Here is a 21621-nt window from a genome sequence, read left to right as displayed (position 1 = left end):
GGGGAGGGACGGTTTCGAGAAATCGTTTCTCCTCTGCGTCCTCTGGGTGGCGACTCTCTGAGGAGGGTCGCACACGGCCAGTTCGGTTGTTTTCCTGCTGGTGGCCACGGACTGATATATATATATATATATATATATATATATATATATATATATATATATATATACGTTTTTCTGATTTAAAAGTAAAGGAAAATAAGATAAAATTATGTCTGTTCTTCTGGATGCTCCGCTTTCAAGAAACTAAGAATAAACCGTTCATCGGCGTTCCAGAGGTTTCTTCCTCACCAATCTATGTTCCTGAGACTGCTGGGCGGAGCAGTCTCAGTCTACTAAGCTCCTCGCAGCACAGCGAGCATCGCCATTTGGGCTCCTCCACAATCAAAGGGGACTTGGGTGGCGGTAGCAGTCTAGCCAGTTAGAGATATGCAAGATCTGAGGACTATTTTATCTCTAAAAAAGCTTGGACAATAGGAAGCCCTGATGCCGAGGCTATCAGGCTTCTAAAGGGTGGTCCCCTCCGGGGTAGGGATGGTTTTTGAGAAAATCGTTTCTCCTCGGCGCCCTCTGGGGTGCGACTCTCTGAGGAGGGTCGCAGCGCTGCCAGTTCGGTTTTCCTGCCGGTTCGCCGTTCAGGACACCAAGGTGTCAGTGTCCCCAAACGATCCTCCGAGGGGGGTCGTAGAGCAGTCAGTTCGGTTTCCCTGCCGGTTCGCCGTTTCAGGGTGCCGAGGTGCCTGCTTTTTCCAATGATCCTCCGAGGAGGGTCATTGGAACGAAGTTATTTAAAGGGAGGCAAGATCTGAGGACCGTCATCTCTAATAAAGCTTCTGAGGGCTCCTCCGGGGCAGGGACGGTTTTGAGAAATCGTTTCTCCTCGGCGCCCTCTGGGGTGCGACTCTCTGAGGAGGGTCGCAGCGCTGCCAGTTCGGTTGTTCCCTGCCGGTTCGCCGTTCAGGGCACCGAGGTGTCAGCGTCCCCATACGATCCTCCGAGGAGGGTCGTAGAACGGTCAGTTCGGTTGTTCCCTGCCGGTTCGCCGCTTCAGGGCACCGTACTGACTGTTCAACCAAATCCAGAGGCCAGTCTTGTGAGACTGGTTCCCCTAGTAGAATTTCTGGCAGCGTGGAAACTACTGCCACATATTTCTCGGTGGGTCCTGCACACTATAGGAAAGGGTTCAGAATTCGGTTCTTGTCCGCCCAGATTTCTAGGGGTCCTCCCCACTGTGGTTGACCCCGAGCAGGCTTTGGTTATGGAGCAGGAAGTACTGACACTTCTGCAAAAGGAGCTGTAGAAGGGGTTCCTCCTCCCGGCAGACAGTCAGGGTTTTACTGCCATTACTTCATTGTTCCGAAAGAGGATGAGGGGTTGCGTCCTACTCTAGACCTGCGTCAATTAAACAGCATATTATGCTTACGCTAAATATGATTGTGTCACAGATTCAGTCCGAGGACTGGTTTGTCACAATAGACTTAAAGGACGCTTACTTATCTATCCATCCTCATCACAGGAGGTTCCTGAGGTTTGCTTTCAGGGGCGAAGCATACCAGTATCGGGTTCTTCCATTCGGCCTAGGTTATCACCCCACACCTTTTACAATATGCGTGGATGCAGCTCTGGCTTCTCTGAGATTCCAGGGCATTCGCGTATTAAATTATATCGACGATTGGTTGATTTTTAGCTCAGTCCGAGCTTTTGGCAGTTCAACATCGAGATGTCGTTCTGTCCCACATAAGGAGGTTGGGGTTGCGGCTCAACACCAAAAGAGTGTACTCCTTCCAGCTTGAGGACCACTTTCTATGTGTATTATGGGATTCGACAACAATGCAAGCACGTCTGTCTCCTGCACGTATTTCTGCGATTCTCACAGCCGTAAAGAATGTAAAACTAGGTCAGTCACTCACTGCAAACAGTCTCTGAGACTGTTGGGGCTCATGGTAGTTGCGTCTAACGTAGTTACTTTTGGCCTTCTGTACATGAGACCCCTGCAGTGGTGGCTCGGGACCAAGGGGTTTTCTCCGAGGGGAAATCCGTTTTTCGCATGATCAAGGTCACGCGGCTATGCCTTCGTGCCTCGGTCATGTGGAAGAAACCTTGGTTCCTCACCCAGGGCCCAGTGCTGGGTGCTTCTTGTCGACGCGTCACGCTATCGACGGATGCTTTCCTAACAGGATGGGGGGCGGTCATGAGTGGCCGCTCGGTAAACGGTCTTTGGCTGGGGCTCATGGCAGTTGCGTCCAACGTAGTTACTTTTGGCCTTCTGTACATGAGACCCCTGCAGTGGTGGCTCGGGACCAAGGGGTTTTTCTCCGAGGGGAAATCCGTTTTCGCATGATCAAGGTCACGCGGCTATGCCTTCGTGCCTCGGTCATGTGGAAGAACCTTGGTTCCTCGCCCAGGCCCAGTGTTGGGGGCTTCTTGTCGACGCATAATGCTATCGACGGATGTTTCCCTCACAAGTCGGGGGCAATCATGAGTGGTTGGTCGGCGAAGGGTCCGGACAACACACTGATGGTCTCGTATATCAGAGTAGATATCCTGTTGAGGCAGGGGCTGTGGCCCGGGGAATGGAGACTTCACCCCGAGGTGGTGGAGCTTCTTAGGGAGAACTTCGGTCAAACTACAAGTCGACCTTTCGCATCGCTTGTACAATGCATTGCCCTTGTGTTTCTCCCTCACGCATCCAGCTCCGCTTGGACTGGATGTAATATAATAGGTGTGGTTGCCACTACACCTATACGCTTTTCCTGATATCTTTGCTCCTGGGAGCTCTGGAGTTGTGGATACTGTGGGCTCGGCCTCTGAGGGGGCCCAGCTCATAGATTCAGGTTTCTCGACCGAGGTCGTGGAGACCATACTCCAGTCTAGAGCTCCCTCCACGAGAAGACTAATATGCTGTTCTCTGCCTGGTGCAGAGAACGCCTTCTGAATCTCGTTTCTGCCCTTTTGGTACAGTACTTGATTTCTGTAATGAATGTTTCTTTGCTGGGCTATCTCTGAGGAGAGATCCTTAATTTCGTCTTCTCCGTGGTACATGAGGCTGAGGCCTGCACGTACTTGGATTTGCACCTGGTTGGTGGTAGTATTTCTTCACCCCAGATCGGGTTGTATTTCTAGGTCCCTACTAAATGTGCGGGTCATTTGTGCTCCAGGCCTTCTGTCCTCCACCTTTAATACCCCAGATCAGGAAAATCTTAAATCTGTTATGCCCTGTCCGGGCTTTGGATGCTTAGGTCCACAGAGCTGCTCAGTGGCGTTTATCAGAACAATTATTTGTCTGCTTCGGGTAACCTAAGATAGGTTGCCCTGCATCTAAACAGATAATGAGCAAGTGGGTAGTTGAGGCTATCTCACTTGCTTATGAAGCGGCCAGACAGCGTTCACCTGTGGCTGTTCAGGCCCATTCTACTAGGAGTATGGCTGCCTCTAGGCTTTAATTTCGGGTGTTTCCCTTCAGGATATTTGTAATGCGGCAGGCTGGTCCTCACCTCATACATTTGTCAGATTTTATGACCTACACCTCTCCACTCCCGGGGCTAGGTTGCTTGCTTCTAGTGTGCGCAAGGACTTCACACAGAACGGGCATTTGTCTTATGGCGTAGTGGGTATGGGGTTCCCACCGCGTCTCAACGCAGCTCGAGTTCGCTTGAAAGGGAACGTCTCAGGTTACGTATGTAACCCTGGTTCCCTGAGAGGGAACGAGACGCTGCGTTCTCCCGCCATACTTCCTGCATGCCCTGATCGACTTGCTTCAGGCTTTTTCAGAAGCTGTTGCGGTCTGTTTTCTGGTGTGCTTTATAGCTTCCTGGTCTATGACGTCACCGCCTATGACGTCTCGCTCTTCCATTGGACTGATTATACACGTGCTTCACGACGCAATCACACAGAGCGTTCCCACCGCGTCTCAACGCAGCGTCTCGTTCCCTCTCAGGGAACCAGGGTTACATACGTAACCTGAGACGTTTTATGTCTGAATGTTCTATCATGGGAAAATTAACAATAACAATAGGGTTTCAGCACTGAAGTGCTTGAACCCCTAATAAGGGCCTAAAAAAGGGCCACAAAAAGGCCTCTAAAAAAAACCATAGGTTCTAGGCACTTGCCGCTTGCGCTGCCTTGCTCCAAAAACTTTATCAAGCCTTTTAACATGTGCCTCGGAGAGGAGAAAGTACGTTTTTTGCCCTTTTAGCTCATTTATCATGGAAATGTGGTGAATTTTTTTTTTACCTTTTAAACTGTGACACCTCCACTGATGGCCCGATCTCCATAAAAGTTTGCATGCTTCTTTAGAATAATATGGCGCACGTGCTCAGCTCATTTGGTGAAGTTCTGAGCAGAGCAGACCATTTTTCAGTCATTTAAATGTCATTTTGCATAGGATATTATAGAGCATTTTTCACCTTTATAGCAGTTAAAGCGCCACCGATGGCCCGACGTCCATAAAAGTTTCCAAGCCTCTTTAGGATCAGGTGACGCATGTGCACGCCCGGTTTTGTGAGGTTGTATGCAAATCAGGCAGGAAGAGGGCCGCTTTTAGCCATTTCATGGGATTTGCCATAGAAAAACATCATTTTGACACCTTTTTAACAGTTATAGCGCCACCAAGTGGCCAGTCGCCGCGTCCTTTTTCAGGCGACCACAGAATGAGCTCTTACACAGGTGCGCTGAGTTTGGTGAAAATATCTCGTTCCATTCACGAGTTATAGCCAATTTAGTAAAAGGGGCTCCTCCCACTTGGAACGTTTTGGCGGCCCTTAGGGACCGTGAACCCAAATTTCCACTTTTTTTTTGATAATTATTGACATTCAGACTCCATAGAATCTTGCTGCACTGGTTTGGTTCTGGGCGGGCCAAAAACCTAGGACTAGTTCGCAAAAGTAGGTTTTTGGAAAAACCCAAAATACCTAAAAAAATGTACCCAGGGTGACGAGCCAATCCGAGGCATGCATCTTGTCCGGCTTGAGCCAAGGATTCCAACGATGTAAGACATTTGAGCCTACGCCTAACGGTTGAGGAGTTATGAGCCGTTTCGTACTTTTGGCCGCTGTAGCGCCACCTATGGGCCAATCGGGGCGTGCCTTGGTGACGTTGTAGGCGGTGTGAGTACTACCAGGCCCCAAAGTTTCAAAGCTCTACGACTTACGGTTCGTTCTGCCCGATCAGTTTTATGTCTGAATGTTGCATCATGGGAAAATTAACAATAACAATAGGGTTTCAGCACTGAAGTGCTTGAACCCCTAATAAGGGCCTAAAAAAGGGCCACAAAAACCTCTAAAAAAAAAAATAGGTTCTAGGCACTTGCTGCTTGCGCTGCCTTGCTCCAAAAACTTTATCAAGCCTTTTAACATGTGCCTCGGAGAGGAGAAAGTACGTTTTTTGCCCTTTTAGCTCATTTATCATGGAAATATGGTGAATTTTTTTTTTTACCTTTTAAACTGTGACACCTCCACTGATGGCCCGATCTCCATAAAAGTTTGCATGCTTCTTTAGAATAATATGGCGCACGTGCTCAGCTCATTTGGTGAAGTTCATAGCAGAGCAGACCATTTTTCAGTCATTTAAATGCCATTTTGCATAGGATATTATAGAGCATTTTTCACCTTTATAGCAGTTAAAGCGCCACCGATGGCTCGAGGCCCATAAACGTTTCCAAGCCTCTTTAGGATCAGGTGACGCATATGCACGCCCGGTTTTGTGAGGTTGTATGCAAATCAGGCAGGAAGAGGGCCGCTTTTAGCCATTTCATGGGATTTGCCATAGAAAAACATCATTTTGACACCTTTTTAACAGTTATAGCGCCACCAAGTGGCCAGTCGCCGCATCCTTTTTCAGGTGACCACAGAATGAGCTCTTACACAGGTGCGCTGAGTTTGGTGAAAATATCTCGTTCCGTTCATGAGTTATAGCCAATTTAGTAAAAGGGGCTCCTCCCACTTGGAACGTTTTGGCGGCCCTTAGGGACCGTGAACCCAAATTTCCACTTCTTTTTGATAATTATTGACTGTCAGACTCCATAGAATCTTGCTGCACTGGTTTGGTTCTGGCCGGGCCAAAAACCTAGGACTAGTTCGCAAAAGTAGGTTTTTGGAAAAACCCAAAATACCCGATAATGTACCCAGGTTGACGAGCCAATCCGAGGCGTGCATCTTGTCCGGCTTGAGCCAAGGATTCCAACGATGTAAGACACTTGAGCCTACGCCTAACGGTTGATGAGTTATGAGCCGTTTCGTTCTTTTGGCCGCTGTAGCGCCACCTATGGGCCAATCGGGGCGTGCCTTGGTGACGTTGTAGGCGGTGTGAGTACTACCAGCCCCCAAAGTTTCAAAGCCCTACGACTTACGGTTCGTTCTGCCCGATCAGTTTTATGTCTGAATGTTGCATCATGGGAAAATTAACAATAACAATAGAGTTTCAGCACTGAAGTGCTTGAACCCCTAATAAGGGCCTAAAAAAGGGCCACAAAAAGGCCTCTAAAAAAAAAAAACAGTAGGTTCTAGGCACTTGCTGCTTGCGCTGCCTTGCTCCAAAAACTTTATCAAGCCTTTTAACATGTGCCTCGGGGAGGACAAAGTACGTTTTTTGCCCTTTTAGCTCATTTATCATGGAAATGTGGTGAATTTTTTTTTACCTTTTAAACTGTGACACCTCCACTGATGGCCCGATCTCCATAAAAGTTTGCATGCTCCTTTAGAATAATATGGCGCACGTGCTCAGCTCATTTGGTGAAGTTCTGAGCAGAGCAGACCATTTTTCAGTCATTTAAATGTCATTTTGCATAGGATATTATAGAGCATTTTTCACCTTTATAGCAGTTAAAGCGCCACCGATGGCCCGACGTCCATAAAAGTTTCCAAGCCTCTTTAGGATCAGGTGACGCATGTGCACGCCCGGTTTTGTGAGGTTGTATGCAAATCAGGCAGGAAGAGGGCCGCTTTTAGCCATTTCATGGGATTTGCCATAGAAAAACATCATTTTGACACCTTTTTAACAGTTATAGCGCCACCAAGTGGCCAGTCGCCGCGTCCTTTTTCAGGCGACCACAGAATGAGCTCTTACACAGGTGCGCTGAGTTTGGTGAAAATATCTCGTTCCGTTCACGAGTTATAGCCAATTTAGTAAAAGGGGCTCCTCCCACTTGGAACGTTTTGGCGGCCCTTAGGGACCGTGAACCCAAATTTCCACTTTTTTTTGATAATTATTGACATTCAGACTCCATAGAATCTTGCTGCACTGGTTTGGTTCTGGGCGGGCCAAAAACCTAGGACTAGTTCGCAAAAGTAGGTTTTTGGAAAAACCCAAAATACCTAAAAAAATGTACCCAGGGTGACGAGCCAATCCTAGGCATGCATCTTGTCCGGCTTGAGCCAAGGATTCCAACGATGTAAGACATTTGAGCCTACGCCTAACGGTTGAGGAGTTATGAGCCGTTTCGTACTTTTGGCTGCTGTAGCGCCACCTATGGGCCAATCGGGGCGTGCCTTGGTGACGTTGTAGGCGGTGTGAGTACTACCAGGCCCCAAAGTTTCAAAGCTCTACGACTTACGGTTCGTTCTGCCCGATCATATGTCTGAATGTTGCATCATGGGAAAATTAACAATAACAATAGGGTTTCAGCACTGAAGTGCTTGAACCCCTAATAAGGGCCTAAAAAAGGGCCACAAAAACCTCTAAAAAAAAAAAAAATAGGTTCTAGGCACTTGCTGCTTGCGCTGCCTTGCTCCAAAAACTTTATCAAGCCTTTTAACATGTGCCTCGGAGAGGAGAAAGTACGTTTTTTGCCCTTTTAGCTCATTTATCATGGAAATGTGGTGAATTTTTTTTTTTACCTTTTAAACTGTGACACCTCCACTGATGGCCCGATCTCCATAAAAGTTTGCATGCTTCTTTAGAATAATATGGCGCACGTACTCAGCTCATTTGGTGAAGTTCTGAGCAGAGCAGACCATTTTTCAGTCATTTAAATGTCATTTTGCATAGGATATTATAGAGCATTTTTCACCTTTATAGCAGTTAAAGCGCCACCGATGGCCCGACGTCCATAAAAGTTTCCAAGCCTCTTTAGGATCAGGTGACGCATGTGCACGCCCAGTTTTGTGAGGTTGTATGCAATCAGGCAGGAAGAGGGACGCTTTTAGCCATTTCATGGGATTTGCCATAGAAAAACATCATTTTGACACCTTTTTAACAGTTATAGCGCCACAAAGTGGCCAGTCGCCGCGTCCTTTTTCAGGCGACCACAAAACGAGCTCTTACACAGGTGCGCTGAGTTTGGTGAAAATATCTCGTTCCGTTCACGAGTTATAGCCAATTTAGTAAAAGGGGCTCCTCCCACTTGGAACGTTTTGGCGGCCCTTAGGGACCGTGAACCCAAATTTCCACTTTTTTTTGATAATTATTGACATTCAGACTCCATAGAATCTTGCTGCACTGGTTTGGTTCTGGCCGGGCCAAAAACCTAGGACTAGTTCGCAAAAGTAGGTTTTTGGAACAACCCAAAATACCCGAAAATGTACCCAGGGTGACGAGCCAATTCGAGGCGTGCATCTTGTCTGGCTTGAGCCAAGGATTCCAACGATGTAAGACACTTGAGCCTACGCCTAACGGTTGAGGAGTTATGAGCAGTTTTGTATTTTTGGCCGCTGTAGCGCCACCTATGGGCCAATCGGGGCGTGCCTTGGTGATGTTGTAGGCGGTGTGAGTACTACCAGCCCCCAAAGTTTCAAAGCTCTACGACTTACCGTTCGTTCTGCCCGATCAGTTTTATGTCTGAATGTTGCATCAAGGGGAAAATTAACAATAACAATAGGGTTTCAGCACTGAAGTGCTTGAACCCCTAAAAATCAGTACAAAAACCATAGGTTTTCAGCACTTCGTGCTTGAACACCTAATAATTAAAGCTGCAAGCAGCATTTAGCGGTATTCAAGCAGTTAAGGCAGTTAAGGCAGTTAAGCTCAAAATCATCAAAAGACATTAAGTTTCATGTAGCAAGCATTTAACCACTGACATCATAGATGGAATAGATCTTATTTTAGCATGATTTACCATGATATACCAAGTTCTAGTATGATTTAATATGATTCTAGCATGATTTATCATAGTTTACCATGATTTACCATGTTATAGAATGATTTACCATGATTTACCATGTTATAGAATGATTTACCATGATATACCACATTCTAGAATGATTTACCAGGATTGTAGCATGATTTACCATGATTCATCACATTGCTAGCATGATTTGCCATGATACACCATGTAATAGTATTATTTACTATGATTTACCATGTTTCTATCGTGATTTACCATGATTTACCACATTGCTAGCATTGATGTGAAGTGTCAATAGCAATGCAGTGATAAACTGACAAAAAATGATTGTCTTATAATAGTTAACACGGAAAAACAGGTTTGCTTTAGTGCTGAATAGTGTTGAAAATCAAGTCTGTCACAATGAAACTGAGCCAATAAGTGGTCTTCTACTGCCCTCTGCTGGCCATTATACTTATTAGTAAAGTGTTTTCACAGGTTTCTTATTTAGACATATGCTTACACACACACACACACACACACACACACACACACACACACACACACACACACACACACACACACAAAGACAAATGTTGTTGTTGATTTTTTCAATGCTATTGGGATGTGTCATTGTGAAAATATACTTTAATGGTCTATAAGCATTTCACATAATGTCTTTGTAATCCATTAATCCGATTATTCAGCATTTATTCAGAAATATAGGACTACACACACACACACACATTCTGTTGTAGATACAGACATTTGAACTATGTGATGGAAAAAAATGTTTACTGCAAGTCTCCTTCAGGATTCACATTTCTCAATGTGCCACAATAGTCAGTAGCAATACTTCAACAGATGAATATTGACTAAATGTGAGTGTAAATGTTAAAATAGTGATTTTATAAAGTCTAAATAAGAATTATAGAATTATATTAGTTAGTAGCATGACAAAATGACTATTTTAAACAGCAGGGGGCAGTAGAATACCACTTATTGGCTTAATATGCCATTATGTTCATATCATTTTCACCTTTTTAACTTATTTAAAAGGCATATTTTCTCCAATTTGTCTGAAAATTGTCATGCTTATTTAGAGTTACATGTTCTGACTTGTTTTTTAAGAAGATGCGAGCATTAATTGAAGAGATATAGGCTTTCATGGACACTTGGTCAAGGCCACATTTTGAAGTGACCCTATTAAAGTCATCCAAATGCAGAAGTTCAACTTTTTCTGATAATTATTGATCTAGAGAGTCCAGAGTATTGCACTGCACTGATTTTGAACATTATGATATGAACATTATATGATCATAGATGGAAAAAAACATTTACAGCCAATACAGGCAATTTACCATAGGAAATACATGGTTTTGAAGTTTTTTAACAGTTATAGTGCCACCTATGGTCCGATTTCCATGAAACTTTGCATGCTTCTTCACCATGTTATGACGCATATGCTCAACAATTTTTGTGAAGTTCTGAGTTTTTATTTATGATTTATAGGCTTTTGAGTGTGTTTTGACACGCCCCTTTTTATTAATGATCCTGTTATAGCAAACCAAAGGGCAAAGTTCAACTTTTTTTCGATAATTATTGATCTAGAGAGTCCAGACAATAGGCCTAGACTGGTTTGGCTCCGATCTGGCCAAAAAAAAAGGGACTATTTCGCAAAAGTAGGGTTCGGACAAAATTCGACATAGCGGAACATTTTTGCCTAATTCGAAATTGGAGATATACATTGTGTCCGTCTTGAGCCAAGGATCAGAGTTGTGTAAAAAGGGGCTAGGACCAACAGTCGAGGAGTTATGAGCAATTTAGTACTTTTGGTTGCTGTAGCGCCACCTATGGGCCAATCGGAGTCATACTCTGACAGGTTGTCCCCAAACGTGTGGCCTACCATCTGGCCGAGTTTCAAGTCTCTGGGCCTTACGGTTTGGGCTGCACGATGCGTTTTAGGGGAATTTCTTTTTTCAAATAGCAATTACAATAGGTTTTCAGCACTTCGTGCTTGAACACCTAAAAACACCAAACTGATGTTGTTAATATCAAGTATCCTATGTACACTGTGGTAACTTTTTTCTTGTACTTAATAATTTGGTTTATCCAGTAACTGTTTATTTTCTGCAGCTGAACCCATCAAGCCAGCCCCATACCCACTTAACACTATGGATGTGATGAAACCATTCTGCTTCAGAGACTGGGTGGAAAAGCAGAAGCCTGCCTTGGCCTATGGTCAACCAGTTGATATGTTTGGAGCAAAGTTTGAGACTGAGGTGAGGAGAAGGCGGCTAGCTAAACCAATCAGTCCTACTTCCTGCGGGAGTCATTCAGATGAGATCCTAATCATTAATCAGAGGTCTGACTATGAGCAATTTCTCATCAGAAAGGTATCGACATAAACGAAAGGTAGAGTCAAGTCAAGTCACATTTATTTATATAGTGCTTTTTACACTACAGATTGTTTCAAAGCAGCTTTACAGAGATAACAGGAAAATAATGCTAAAAAGTTTGTTTCCAGAAGAAAATAGCGTCACAGTTCAGCTTAAGTAAGTTCAGTGATGTTTAATTTTTGTTTTTAAAAAAGTTATTAATTTAGTTAATTTCTATCTATATATAGCCAACTACATCATGCGTTGTGATCGTGTCTAGGCGCAGGTCCACCATCTGATCTGGATACGGCCTGGATCCAGCTGATTACAGTACACTTTGGATTAAGCAGAAAGACTAACATTAGCATAGATGCCATTCTTCTAATGATGTAATGGGTACATCGGGTGTTATAGGAAGTGTTCCCGGTTCCAGCTGACCTAATTTATGCAGCCTAATAATCATTTAACTGATTTGAATAATAGGAATGTATAATTTTCTATGTGTATGCCAGGTTAAAGAGATGTGTTTTTAGTCTAGACTGCTTCCCGGACAATGTTAGGAAGATTGTTCCAGAGTTTAGGTGCTAAATAGGAAAATAATCTACCGCCAGCAGTCGATTTTGATATTCTAGGTATTATCAACTGGCCAGAGTTTTGAGATCGCAATAGACGTGAAGCACCAAAATGCGTTAAGAGCTCTCTCAAATACTGGGGAGCTAAACCATTTAGTACTTTGTAAGTAATCAGCAGTATTTTAAATTTATACGATGTTTAATAGGGAGACAATGCAGTGTTGACAGAACCGGGCTAATATGGTCATACTTCCTGGTTCTAGAAAGAACTCTAGCAGCTGCGTTTTGGACCAGCTCTAGTTTGTTTATTATGTGTGCACCACACATAAGAGCATTACAATAATCCAGCCTTGAGACTAGCCTTCATGAACGCATGAACTAACTGTTCTGCATTTTTTATTGAAAGCATATGTTGTAATTTAGATATATTTTTAAGATGGAAGAATGTGGTTTTGCAGATGCTAGATACATGGCTTTCAAATTAAAGATTGGTATCAAAGAGCACACCCAGGTTCCTAACCGACGACGAAGACTTGACAGAGCAGCCATCAATTGTTCGACAGTATTCTAGGTTAGTACGTGTGAGGTTTTTGGTCTAATCATTAAAAACTCTGTTTATTTCAGAATTAAGTAATAGGAAATGACTAGTCATCTAAATTTTTATATCAGCTATGCATTCCTTTTATTTCTTGAATTGGTAAGTTTCATTAGGGAGTGAAGAGATATGGAGCTGAGTATCATCGGCATAACAGTGAAAACTAATCACATGCTTCCTAATGATATCTCACAAGGAGTGAACAGCAACGGTCCTTGTACTGTGCCTTGTGGTAATTCATACTGAACTTGTGATCGATAAAACATTTCTTCATTTACTGCTACAAACTGATAACAGTCAGATAAGTATGATTTAAACCATGCTAATGCAATTCCACTAATGCCAACATAATTTTCGGGTCTATTTAAAAGAATGTTGTGGTCAATGGTATCAAATGCAGCACAAAGATCAAGTAACACTAATAGAGAGATACAACCATGATCGGATGATAAGAGCAAATTATTTGTAACTATAATGAGAGCAGTACTGACTGGAAATCATTGTAGAATCAAAATCCTGACTGGAAATAATTGTAGATACCATTCCTTTCTAAAAAGGAGCATAGTTGTGAGTATACTGCTTTTTCTATTATCTTTGACAAAAAGGGTAGATTTGAGATCGGCCTGTAATTGACTAATTCTCTCGGAACAAGTTGGGGTTTTTGTATAAGAGGTTTAATAATAGCCATCTTAAAAGTTTTTGGTACATATCCTAGTAACAAAGATGAATTAATGATATTAAGAAGAGGATCTATGACCTCTGGAAGCATTTCTTTCAGTTGGTTAGTCAGTATAGGGTCTAACACACATGTTGTTGATGTAGATGATTTAACAAGTTTAGACAATTCTTCCTTTCCTATTGTAATGAATGAATGGAATTTTTCCTCAGGGATACTGCATTGGTCTTCCTGATGCGTTACTGTAGTAGATGATTGCATAGTTATACTTTTCTCTCTAATATTATCAATCTTGTAAGTAAAGAAGTTTGTAACGTCATTACTGCTATGCTCTTTATAAATTTCAGAAGTAGAAGCTTTATTTCTTGTTAATTTAGTCACTGTGTCAAATAAATACCTAGGGTTGTGATTGTTCTCTTCTAAGAGAGTCAAAAAAAGCAGATCTAGCAGTTTTTAAGGCTTTTCTGTACGCAATCTTGCTGTCTCTCCACGAAATTCGGGAAAACGTCTAGTTTTGTTTTCTTCCAGTTGCGCTCCATTTTTCTGGCTGCTCTCTTAAGTGCTCACACTTCGGGCCAAGTGTGCTTGTTGTACCACGGCATTGGACTATTTTCTTTAATCTCTTTAAGCGCAAAGGAGCAACTGTGGCTAAAGTGCTGGAAAAGAGAGGTCAAAAGTTTCTGTCACAATATCGAGTTCTTCTAAGCTATCTGGGATACTGAGGAGATGAAACTGATCAGGAATAGTATTAATAAAGCAATCTTAAGTGGCAGAAGTGATAGTTCTAACATATTTGTAACACGGAGTCGGCTTTTTAACTTTGGCTAAATGGAGTATACACAAGACTAGATAATGATCTGAGATGTCATCGCTCTGCTGCAGAATTTCAACGGCATTAACATTGATTCCATGTGACAATATTAGATCTAAAGTATGATTATGACAATAAGTGGGTCCTGACAGGTGTTGTCTAACTCCAATAGAGTTCAGAATGTCTCTAAATGTCAATCCCAGCGCGTCTTTTACGTCATATATATGTATATTAAAATCACCAACAATTAGGACTTTTTCTGCAGCCAGAACTAACTCTGATAAAAAATCAGCAAATTATTTGATAAAATCTGTATGGTGCCCTGGTGGCCTTTATACAGTAGCTAGCAGAAATGTCAAGTGCAATTTATCATTTACACCAACTCTTCAAAAGAATTATATTTGAAACTAGACATCTCAGTAATTCTGAAGATATTCCTATAGATTACAGCAACACACATACAACCATTAATTTGTCTTTGTCTCTAGGATACGTACCAAAAACCTTTAAGCTGGCTATGATTAAATCGCTTGTTAAAAAAACGCAACTTGATCCTACAGAATTAGTCAATTACAGGCCGATCTCAAATCTACCTTTTCTGTCAAAGATACTAGAAAAGGCAGTATCCTCACAACTATGTTCCTTTCTTGAAAGAAATGGTATCTGCGAGGATTTCCAGTCAGGATTTAGACCGCACCATAGCACTGAGACAGCTCTCATTAGAGTCACAAATGATTTGCTCTTATCATCTGATCGTGGTTGTATCTCTCTATTAGTGTTACTTGATGCTGGATTTGACCAATTGACCACAACATTCTCTTAAATAGACTATGAAAACTATCTTGGCATTAGTGGAATTGCATTAGCATGGTTTAAATCATATTTATCTGACCGCTATCAGTTTGTAGCAGTAAATCAAGAGATGTCTTATCGATCACAAATTCAGTATGGCGTACCACAAGGCTCAGTACTAGAACCGCTACTGTTCACTCTGTACATGCTACCTTTAGGAGATATCATTAGGAAACATGGAATTAGCTTTCACTGTTATGCTGATGATACTCAGGTCTATATTTCTTCCAAACCTAACGGAACTCACCAATTCACAAAATTATCGGAATGCATAGTATATATCAAAAATTGGATGACTAGTAATTTCCCACTACTAAATTCTGAAAAAACAGAGATTCTAATTATTGGACAAAAAACTCCCACACGTAATAACTTAGAATACCATCTAACACTTGATGGCTGCTCTGTTAAGTCTTCGTCGTCAGTTAGGAACCTGGGTGTGCTCTTTGATACCAATCTTTCATTTGAAAGTCAAGTGCCTAGTGTCTGTAAAACCGCATTTTTCCATCTTAAAAATATATCTAAATTATCATATGCTCTCATTGACAAATGCGGCACAACTAGTTCATGCGTTCATGACATCAAGGCTAGATTATTGTAATGCTCTACTGGGTGGTTGCCCTGCACGCTTAATAAACAAACTACAGCTAATTCAAAACGCAGCCGCTAGAGTTCTTATCAGAACCAGGAAGAACGACCATATTAGCCCGGTTCTGTCAACACTGCATTGGCTCCCTATTAAACATTTTGTATAAATTTTAAAATATTGCTGATTACTTACAAAGCACTAAATGGTTTAGCTCCCCAGTGCTTGAGCGAGCTCTTAACGCATTATAGTCCTTCACGTCTATTGCGATCTCAAAGTTCTGGCCAGTTGATAATACCTAGAATATCTAAATCGACTGCTGGCGGTAGATCCTTTTCCTATTTAGCACCAAAACTTTGGAACAATCTTCCAAACATTGTCCGGGAAGCAGACACAGTCTGTCAGTGTAAAGCTAGACTAACAACACATCTCTTTGACCTAGCATTTACATAACACTCTATAGACTTCTAGAATTCAATATTAGGCTGCTTAGATTAGGTCAGCCGGAACTGGGAACACTTCCCTTAAATAATGATGTACTCGTTACATCATAAGAAGAATGGCATCTACGCTAATTTTAGTGTCTTTGTTTAGCCCGAGGTTTTCCCGCAGCCTGCCGGATCCAGGCCGTTTCCAGATCTGACGAAGGACTTTCGCCTGGACCTGATGACAATGCAGTGCTGAAGTGCCATCTAGCCTCTCCCTATGGAGGATCCCTATACCACTCTACAGATAAAGCGTTGTGGAATTTTTCGGTTCGCGTACCTACCCAAAGTGATAAGATAAAATAAAATTCTGCATCAAATTTTATAGACAAGACAAGTAGTTTGTTTAGGCATGTGTGGTGGATTGGGAATTTCCCCGATAACTCCCCCTGGTGGAGAACTGGAATTATCTGCCCAGTAGATTTAGCTGGCTGGTTGATCATTACCATGATTGCGCTTCTAAATAAAAGCACAGCGTTCAAATGGCTGGGTGTGCACGTTGCTTTTGGCATCCTGTTTGCCTTTTCCTAGTGGAGTCGTGTGGTCCGGGGCATTTATTCCGTTCATTGTTCGATCAGGTATGTGAATCTATGAGACGTGGAATGTGATTTCCTAATATTGGTGTGTAATTTAAAGCCTATGTTCTGCAGTCACTACATAGTCCGAGTGCAGCGAGAGCCTGTATAGTCGTTTTAAAATCATTGTTAACGCAGTGAGTATGATCTCTTTTCCGGTGGACCGTTTCATGTTTGTATAAAGAAAAACTTAAAACTCACGGCTGTGTGTGTGTGCGTGCAGGTCGGAGGGACGTAACAGGCTTGCTTCCAGCTCTGAGCGGTGTAAGCGTATCTGTAATGCCAGGACACATGGACCCGGATTACGCTGCTGTTTTGTTTCCATTGTGAATTGTGTTTTATTTTGACTAATTTGTTTTGTGGTATTTTCTTTATTAGTATTGATCTTCCTCTTTTATTTATGTATATATATATATATATATATATAATTGTATTTTGTAGACGAAGTGCTTCCTGTTGGGGAAGTTTACTGAAGGACAAGCAATTGTTTGTACAATAATTTAGGGTATCTACATTTGCCTTTGGGGTTTATTTATAAATTTTTCTTTTTCTTTTTGGTAAGCGCTTGGGGGTCACCGGTGGCCATTGGTAGAGGGGTATGTTCCCACCTCTCTATTGGGGTTGTAGCGACAATGAGTCTTACATTAAATTAGCTCAAATTATATATAGGGAATTTAATAATTAATCATGAATGATTAATATATTGCATATTACAGTTAAATTATCGAAGCTGAAAATAGATCGATTGTATATATGAATGATCACCATAATGGGTTATGGTTCGTCATTAATATATCAATAGTCTTATTACAGATCGATTATATGAGATAACCTTAAATGGAATTAATTTAGTTATCGAACAATCTGTTTGTCCAGCAAACGGCCGTAAGATTAATTTATCAATTTTCAACAAAAATTATCTCTTTCTTATAATTCCAAAAAAGCTATTTTCTGGCCATGAAAAATCACCTTCTTGTTATTATAAAATTTAGGTTACTGAAATAGTAACGAATTGTAAAGCTTTGTAGCAAAAGGGGTCGAACACTTCATTGACTTTGTAAAAATGAGAACTTTAGACAATTAGCAATCAAGAATATAATGGTTTTAATAAAATGAAACTACGGATACAGAATTCTACATTTAAACCCGGGATACATGTATGTACAATAAACAGTAAAACTAACGAGACAAACGAATAACAACGGGAGTGAGAGAGAGAGAGATTGAGTGAGAGAGAGAGAGAGAGTGAAATATATATATATGTGACCCGTCACAGAAACCAGGGACACAAGTCGGCAGCACAACTTTCGAGCAAAATGAGAAAGAAGAGTTTTTTTTCAAAATTGGTGATTTTCAATTTTTTGGAGAATCTGTTAATTGAAATCACGAAGAAGCCTCTCCATGTTTGAGATAGCAGTATTGGTATATTTAAAAGCTTACATTTTGAGGTTGAAATCGGCTTGTTTTCGGAGATTCTAGCATGCAGTAGGGGCGTGGCGTGTCATTGTCTGTGTGTATTTCCATACTGAATAACCCGGCGCTTTTGCCCCCGCCCTCCAAGTCAACCACATGGCTACTTATTATGCTGTGCTCTGGCCAGCTCTCTCTGATATCAAAATTCAATGAAGATGGATGCCGCAAAGATTGTCGCAGACGAGATGAACCGTCTGGCAGTTACACCGAAAATGTTTTCGCCGCACTTCGTGGGCTCGGGAAACTGAACCGGAGGTATGGGCGCAGCGCGCTCGCCCTCAGTGCTTCAATACGGCGGCTCGGCTCGCTGACAGCGGTGGCTGGCTGTTTCATATGTGACGGAGAATCGAAATAGAGGATGCAGTTAAGACCTTTGCTGCTGCGATGAAGGCCTGCCGTGCGTGTTTCTGAAATGTAAGTTAAGCTTCATTTGCTCTTTAGTCGTTATTTAAGATGCTGAACCTGCTGATGATATAATGTGCTTGCGGACATTTCATTTGTGTGTGTATACGCACATAAGAAAGTGGTGTAAAGAGATTTGCAACAGTAATTTGAGGAGGTGAAATGTGATTATTTGGAAAATTGCAGAAATGACTGCTTAAAGAAAAATGCCAGCAGGTTGACATTTTGGGCACACGAGCGTTGCGTACTATTTGCGCTATATGTAGGCCTATGGCTTATTGGTCTTTGTTTGTTGTTGTTGGTTTTGCGTTATATGTATATGGCATATTGGTCTTTGTGTGTTGTTGCTGGTTTTGCGTTATACTGTATGTATATGGCATATTGGCCTTTGTGTGTTGTTGCTGGTTTTGCGTTATATGCAGGCTATATGGCATATTGGTCTTTGTGTGTTGTTGCTGGTTTTGCGTTATATGTATATGGCATATTGGTCTTTATGTGTTGTTGCTGGTTTCGCGTTATATGCAGGCTATATGGCATTATTGGTCTTTGTGTGTTGTTGCTGGTACTTTGCAAATAGAGGGGCAGCACAATTGTTTTTCGCCTAGTGCGGCAGAAGTGCACTCATTCGAAGTGTAAAAAAAGCTGTAAAGCACATGGAGGAGCTTTACAGGGGGTATGGCTTATCTAAATGAGATGTAAATGAGCCCTATTGTCACCCCCAGCAGCAGAGACAGGTGAGAACTGCACAATCTTTAGCTCGTTTTCTCCTCTTTGAGCTTTTTTAAGTGCCTACTTTAAAATGGCCACAACTTCTCCAAATATTATCAGATTTCCACATGTTACACATCGTTGGAAAGCTTGGATATTACACTCTCAGAATCTATGAATAACTCAAAATGCCCCAGAACCGACTTGTGTCCCTAGTTTCCGTGACTGGTCACATATATATACATATATATATATATATATATATATAGAGAGAGAGAGATAGAGGATGAGAAAGTAAAACTAACAGTCAGGATGAGAGAGATCACCGGGGTGATCGCAGCATGGCAAAAATCACAGACAATAACCCTTAGAGAGGCAACAAGAAATCACATCAATCAAATCAAATCAAATCAATAACCTATACTTGCGTATATGGTTCTCTTTGTGTGAGCTGAAGAACGCAGAGTCGTGTGCGTGTTTGTCCTTCGGCGCTATAGGCTTGTTCTCTCGTGTCTTCCGGGGCGAGCAGACTCGCGGGAAGTTTTAAAGGTTCACCGAACGTGAAGTTACCAAGGAAATAGTTCAGAGTTCATCTCCCTCGGGAGGGAGAGGCGAAGAATGAAAATAAAACTTAGTAAAGAAAGGAAAAGAAAAGAAACGCGGTGTAATGCTCCCTAAGGAGCCATGGGACCGGACACCTCTCACAGGGAAAGTGCTCTCTTCTGAGAAACTCCTGTGTCAGTTTCTTATAGAGAGGAGGGGTTCACGCCTGCTTCGCGTATGTGAACCAATCATCTTAGAGCATCTCGAGCGGGAAAAGTTCTTCTTTGTCTTGTCAGGATAATTGATGATGCTATAAAATTTTGTCATTTCTAGCCAGAAAGATTGTACACACAGAACAATACATTTTACTGTAATATCCTATGTATGACTGGTTTAGTCAAAACAAGACGGTCAAACAGGTACCAAGAATGGCCGGAAAGATTAGAAGAAACATAAAGTTACATTCATATGCAGAATTACACACATTTAAACACACTCACACGACTATAAAGCCATAATACCGGCTACCATGACCTAGGAAAGATCAAATTCATGTTTATACATTTCTTAAGTGGTTATACTTATAGAAAATATATAATTGCAGAGTCTATTCCTCTTTCTTTATCAGAATTCAAGTGGGAGCTGTGATTCCCCTGGAATTCCTTTTGGGGGTCATAAAGTTTTATGACCTAGCAAGAGGGCGAGTTACAGAAGATGATACTGTTAGGTAATCTTTCTTTAGAAATACACTTAAGATTTGAAGTTACAGACCAGTCTCCAATTACATCTATAGAATAAGAATATAGAATAAGACAAAACTAATTAGATATGCATGCATACAGGAAGGTTAGATACAATTCTGTGTTATATACATTAGGGACATTCCTATCCTAAGTTGCACACAAAGGACGTTTGTGTGCGGGTATGTGTGGTGTGTGTGTGTGTATCCTTAGGGCATATTGTCCATCCGTGGTGTGCACCACGTGAGGGTTTCGAGAACAACGGGGACCTGTTTCATGATTGCGCAATGCGTCATAAATGGAGTTAATCAATGACCGGCTGGCAGACATTGGGGCACCATTTCACATGATTCAAGGTTTTGTGAATTAAACATATATGTGTTCATATTTGTTCAGTAGTGAAAGGAAAACAGGATTCGGTCAGTCGCTACAGGGTGTAGTGTTTAACACATGAGTGTGTTTCTCATTTCCTTTCTAGTGTGCAACACCAATGTGTGTGTGTGGTTGTAGTGAGTGATTACTGGTTGGGGTGGGGCCGGATTATTTTTCCCTGTTAGTGTCTCTGATGATCCGAGTGCTGCCCTCTGTGTTGAATCTTTATTTTCCTTCTTTTCTTTATTTTAAGTACCTTTTTTTCGTATGTGTGGGTAATGTAAAAGGTAAATGTATTGAGGGTAATTATTAGTGATTGTCATGTGAATTATATTTTACCATAATAAAAATTTGTTTTAACTGGCAGAACTGTCTCAGTCCTCTCTGGGGAGAACGAACCTGGGGTTTTTGATTGATTCTGATTATTGGTATATCCTGGGGTGGAAGTCCCTAGGTGGCGTAGTTGGCTACAGTGAAGACATTGAGTACCTTAATGTGAGTTTTTTTCTGCTTATCGTAGTTATCATCTTGCTCTCCGCCTTACCATCACGCCACACATGGTTTGTAAGGAATTACAAACCTGCGCACATATATTCAATCGCACATAACTATAGAATCTATTCTTAATGCGCATGTGAACGCCATCAGCGTCTATCACAGGTTCACGTTTAAAGTCTGTTTAGAGAGAACGGTGTCGTCTTAGCGGCCCCTAATTTAATAACAAATGATCATTTAGACGGAAGTGAATCAATCAAAACTAACTTTAGCTGGAAAAAACATTTTTCAAGAACCACTATAAAACCAAATCAATCTCTGTTA

The 21621-nt window shown here is 41.9% G+C and overlaps 1 protein-coding gene across 1 annotated transcript in view; it reads left to right on the top strand.

The window, feature by feature from the left end:
- The window catches only part of haao (3-hydroxyanthranilate 3,4-dioxygenase), a 77621-nt gene that overhangs the window by 38793 nt on the left and 17207 nt on the right, over nucleotides 1-21621 (top strand). Inside the window, exon 7 of the mRNA XM_077236377.1 lies at nucleotides 11171-11316. Coding sequence (XP_077092492.1) covers nucleotides 11171-11316 — 146 coding nt within the window. The remainder of the gene's footprint in view (nucleotides 1-11170; nucleotides 11317-21621) is intronic.

The sequence above is a fragment of the Siphateles boraxobius genome, unplaced genomic scaffold, assembly GCF_051911475.1.
Source record: "Siphateles boraxobius isolate OS27281-9 unplaced genomic scaffold, OSU_SipBor_1 20, whole genome shotgun sequence".
In the NCBI taxonomy this organism is placed as follows: Eukaryota; Metazoa; Chordata; class Actinopteri; order Cypriniformes; family Leuciscidae; genus Siphateles; species Siphateles boraxobius.
The sequence above is the reverse complement of the archived record's forward strand: the minus strand, read 5'-3'. Positions and strand labels throughout refer to the sequence as shown.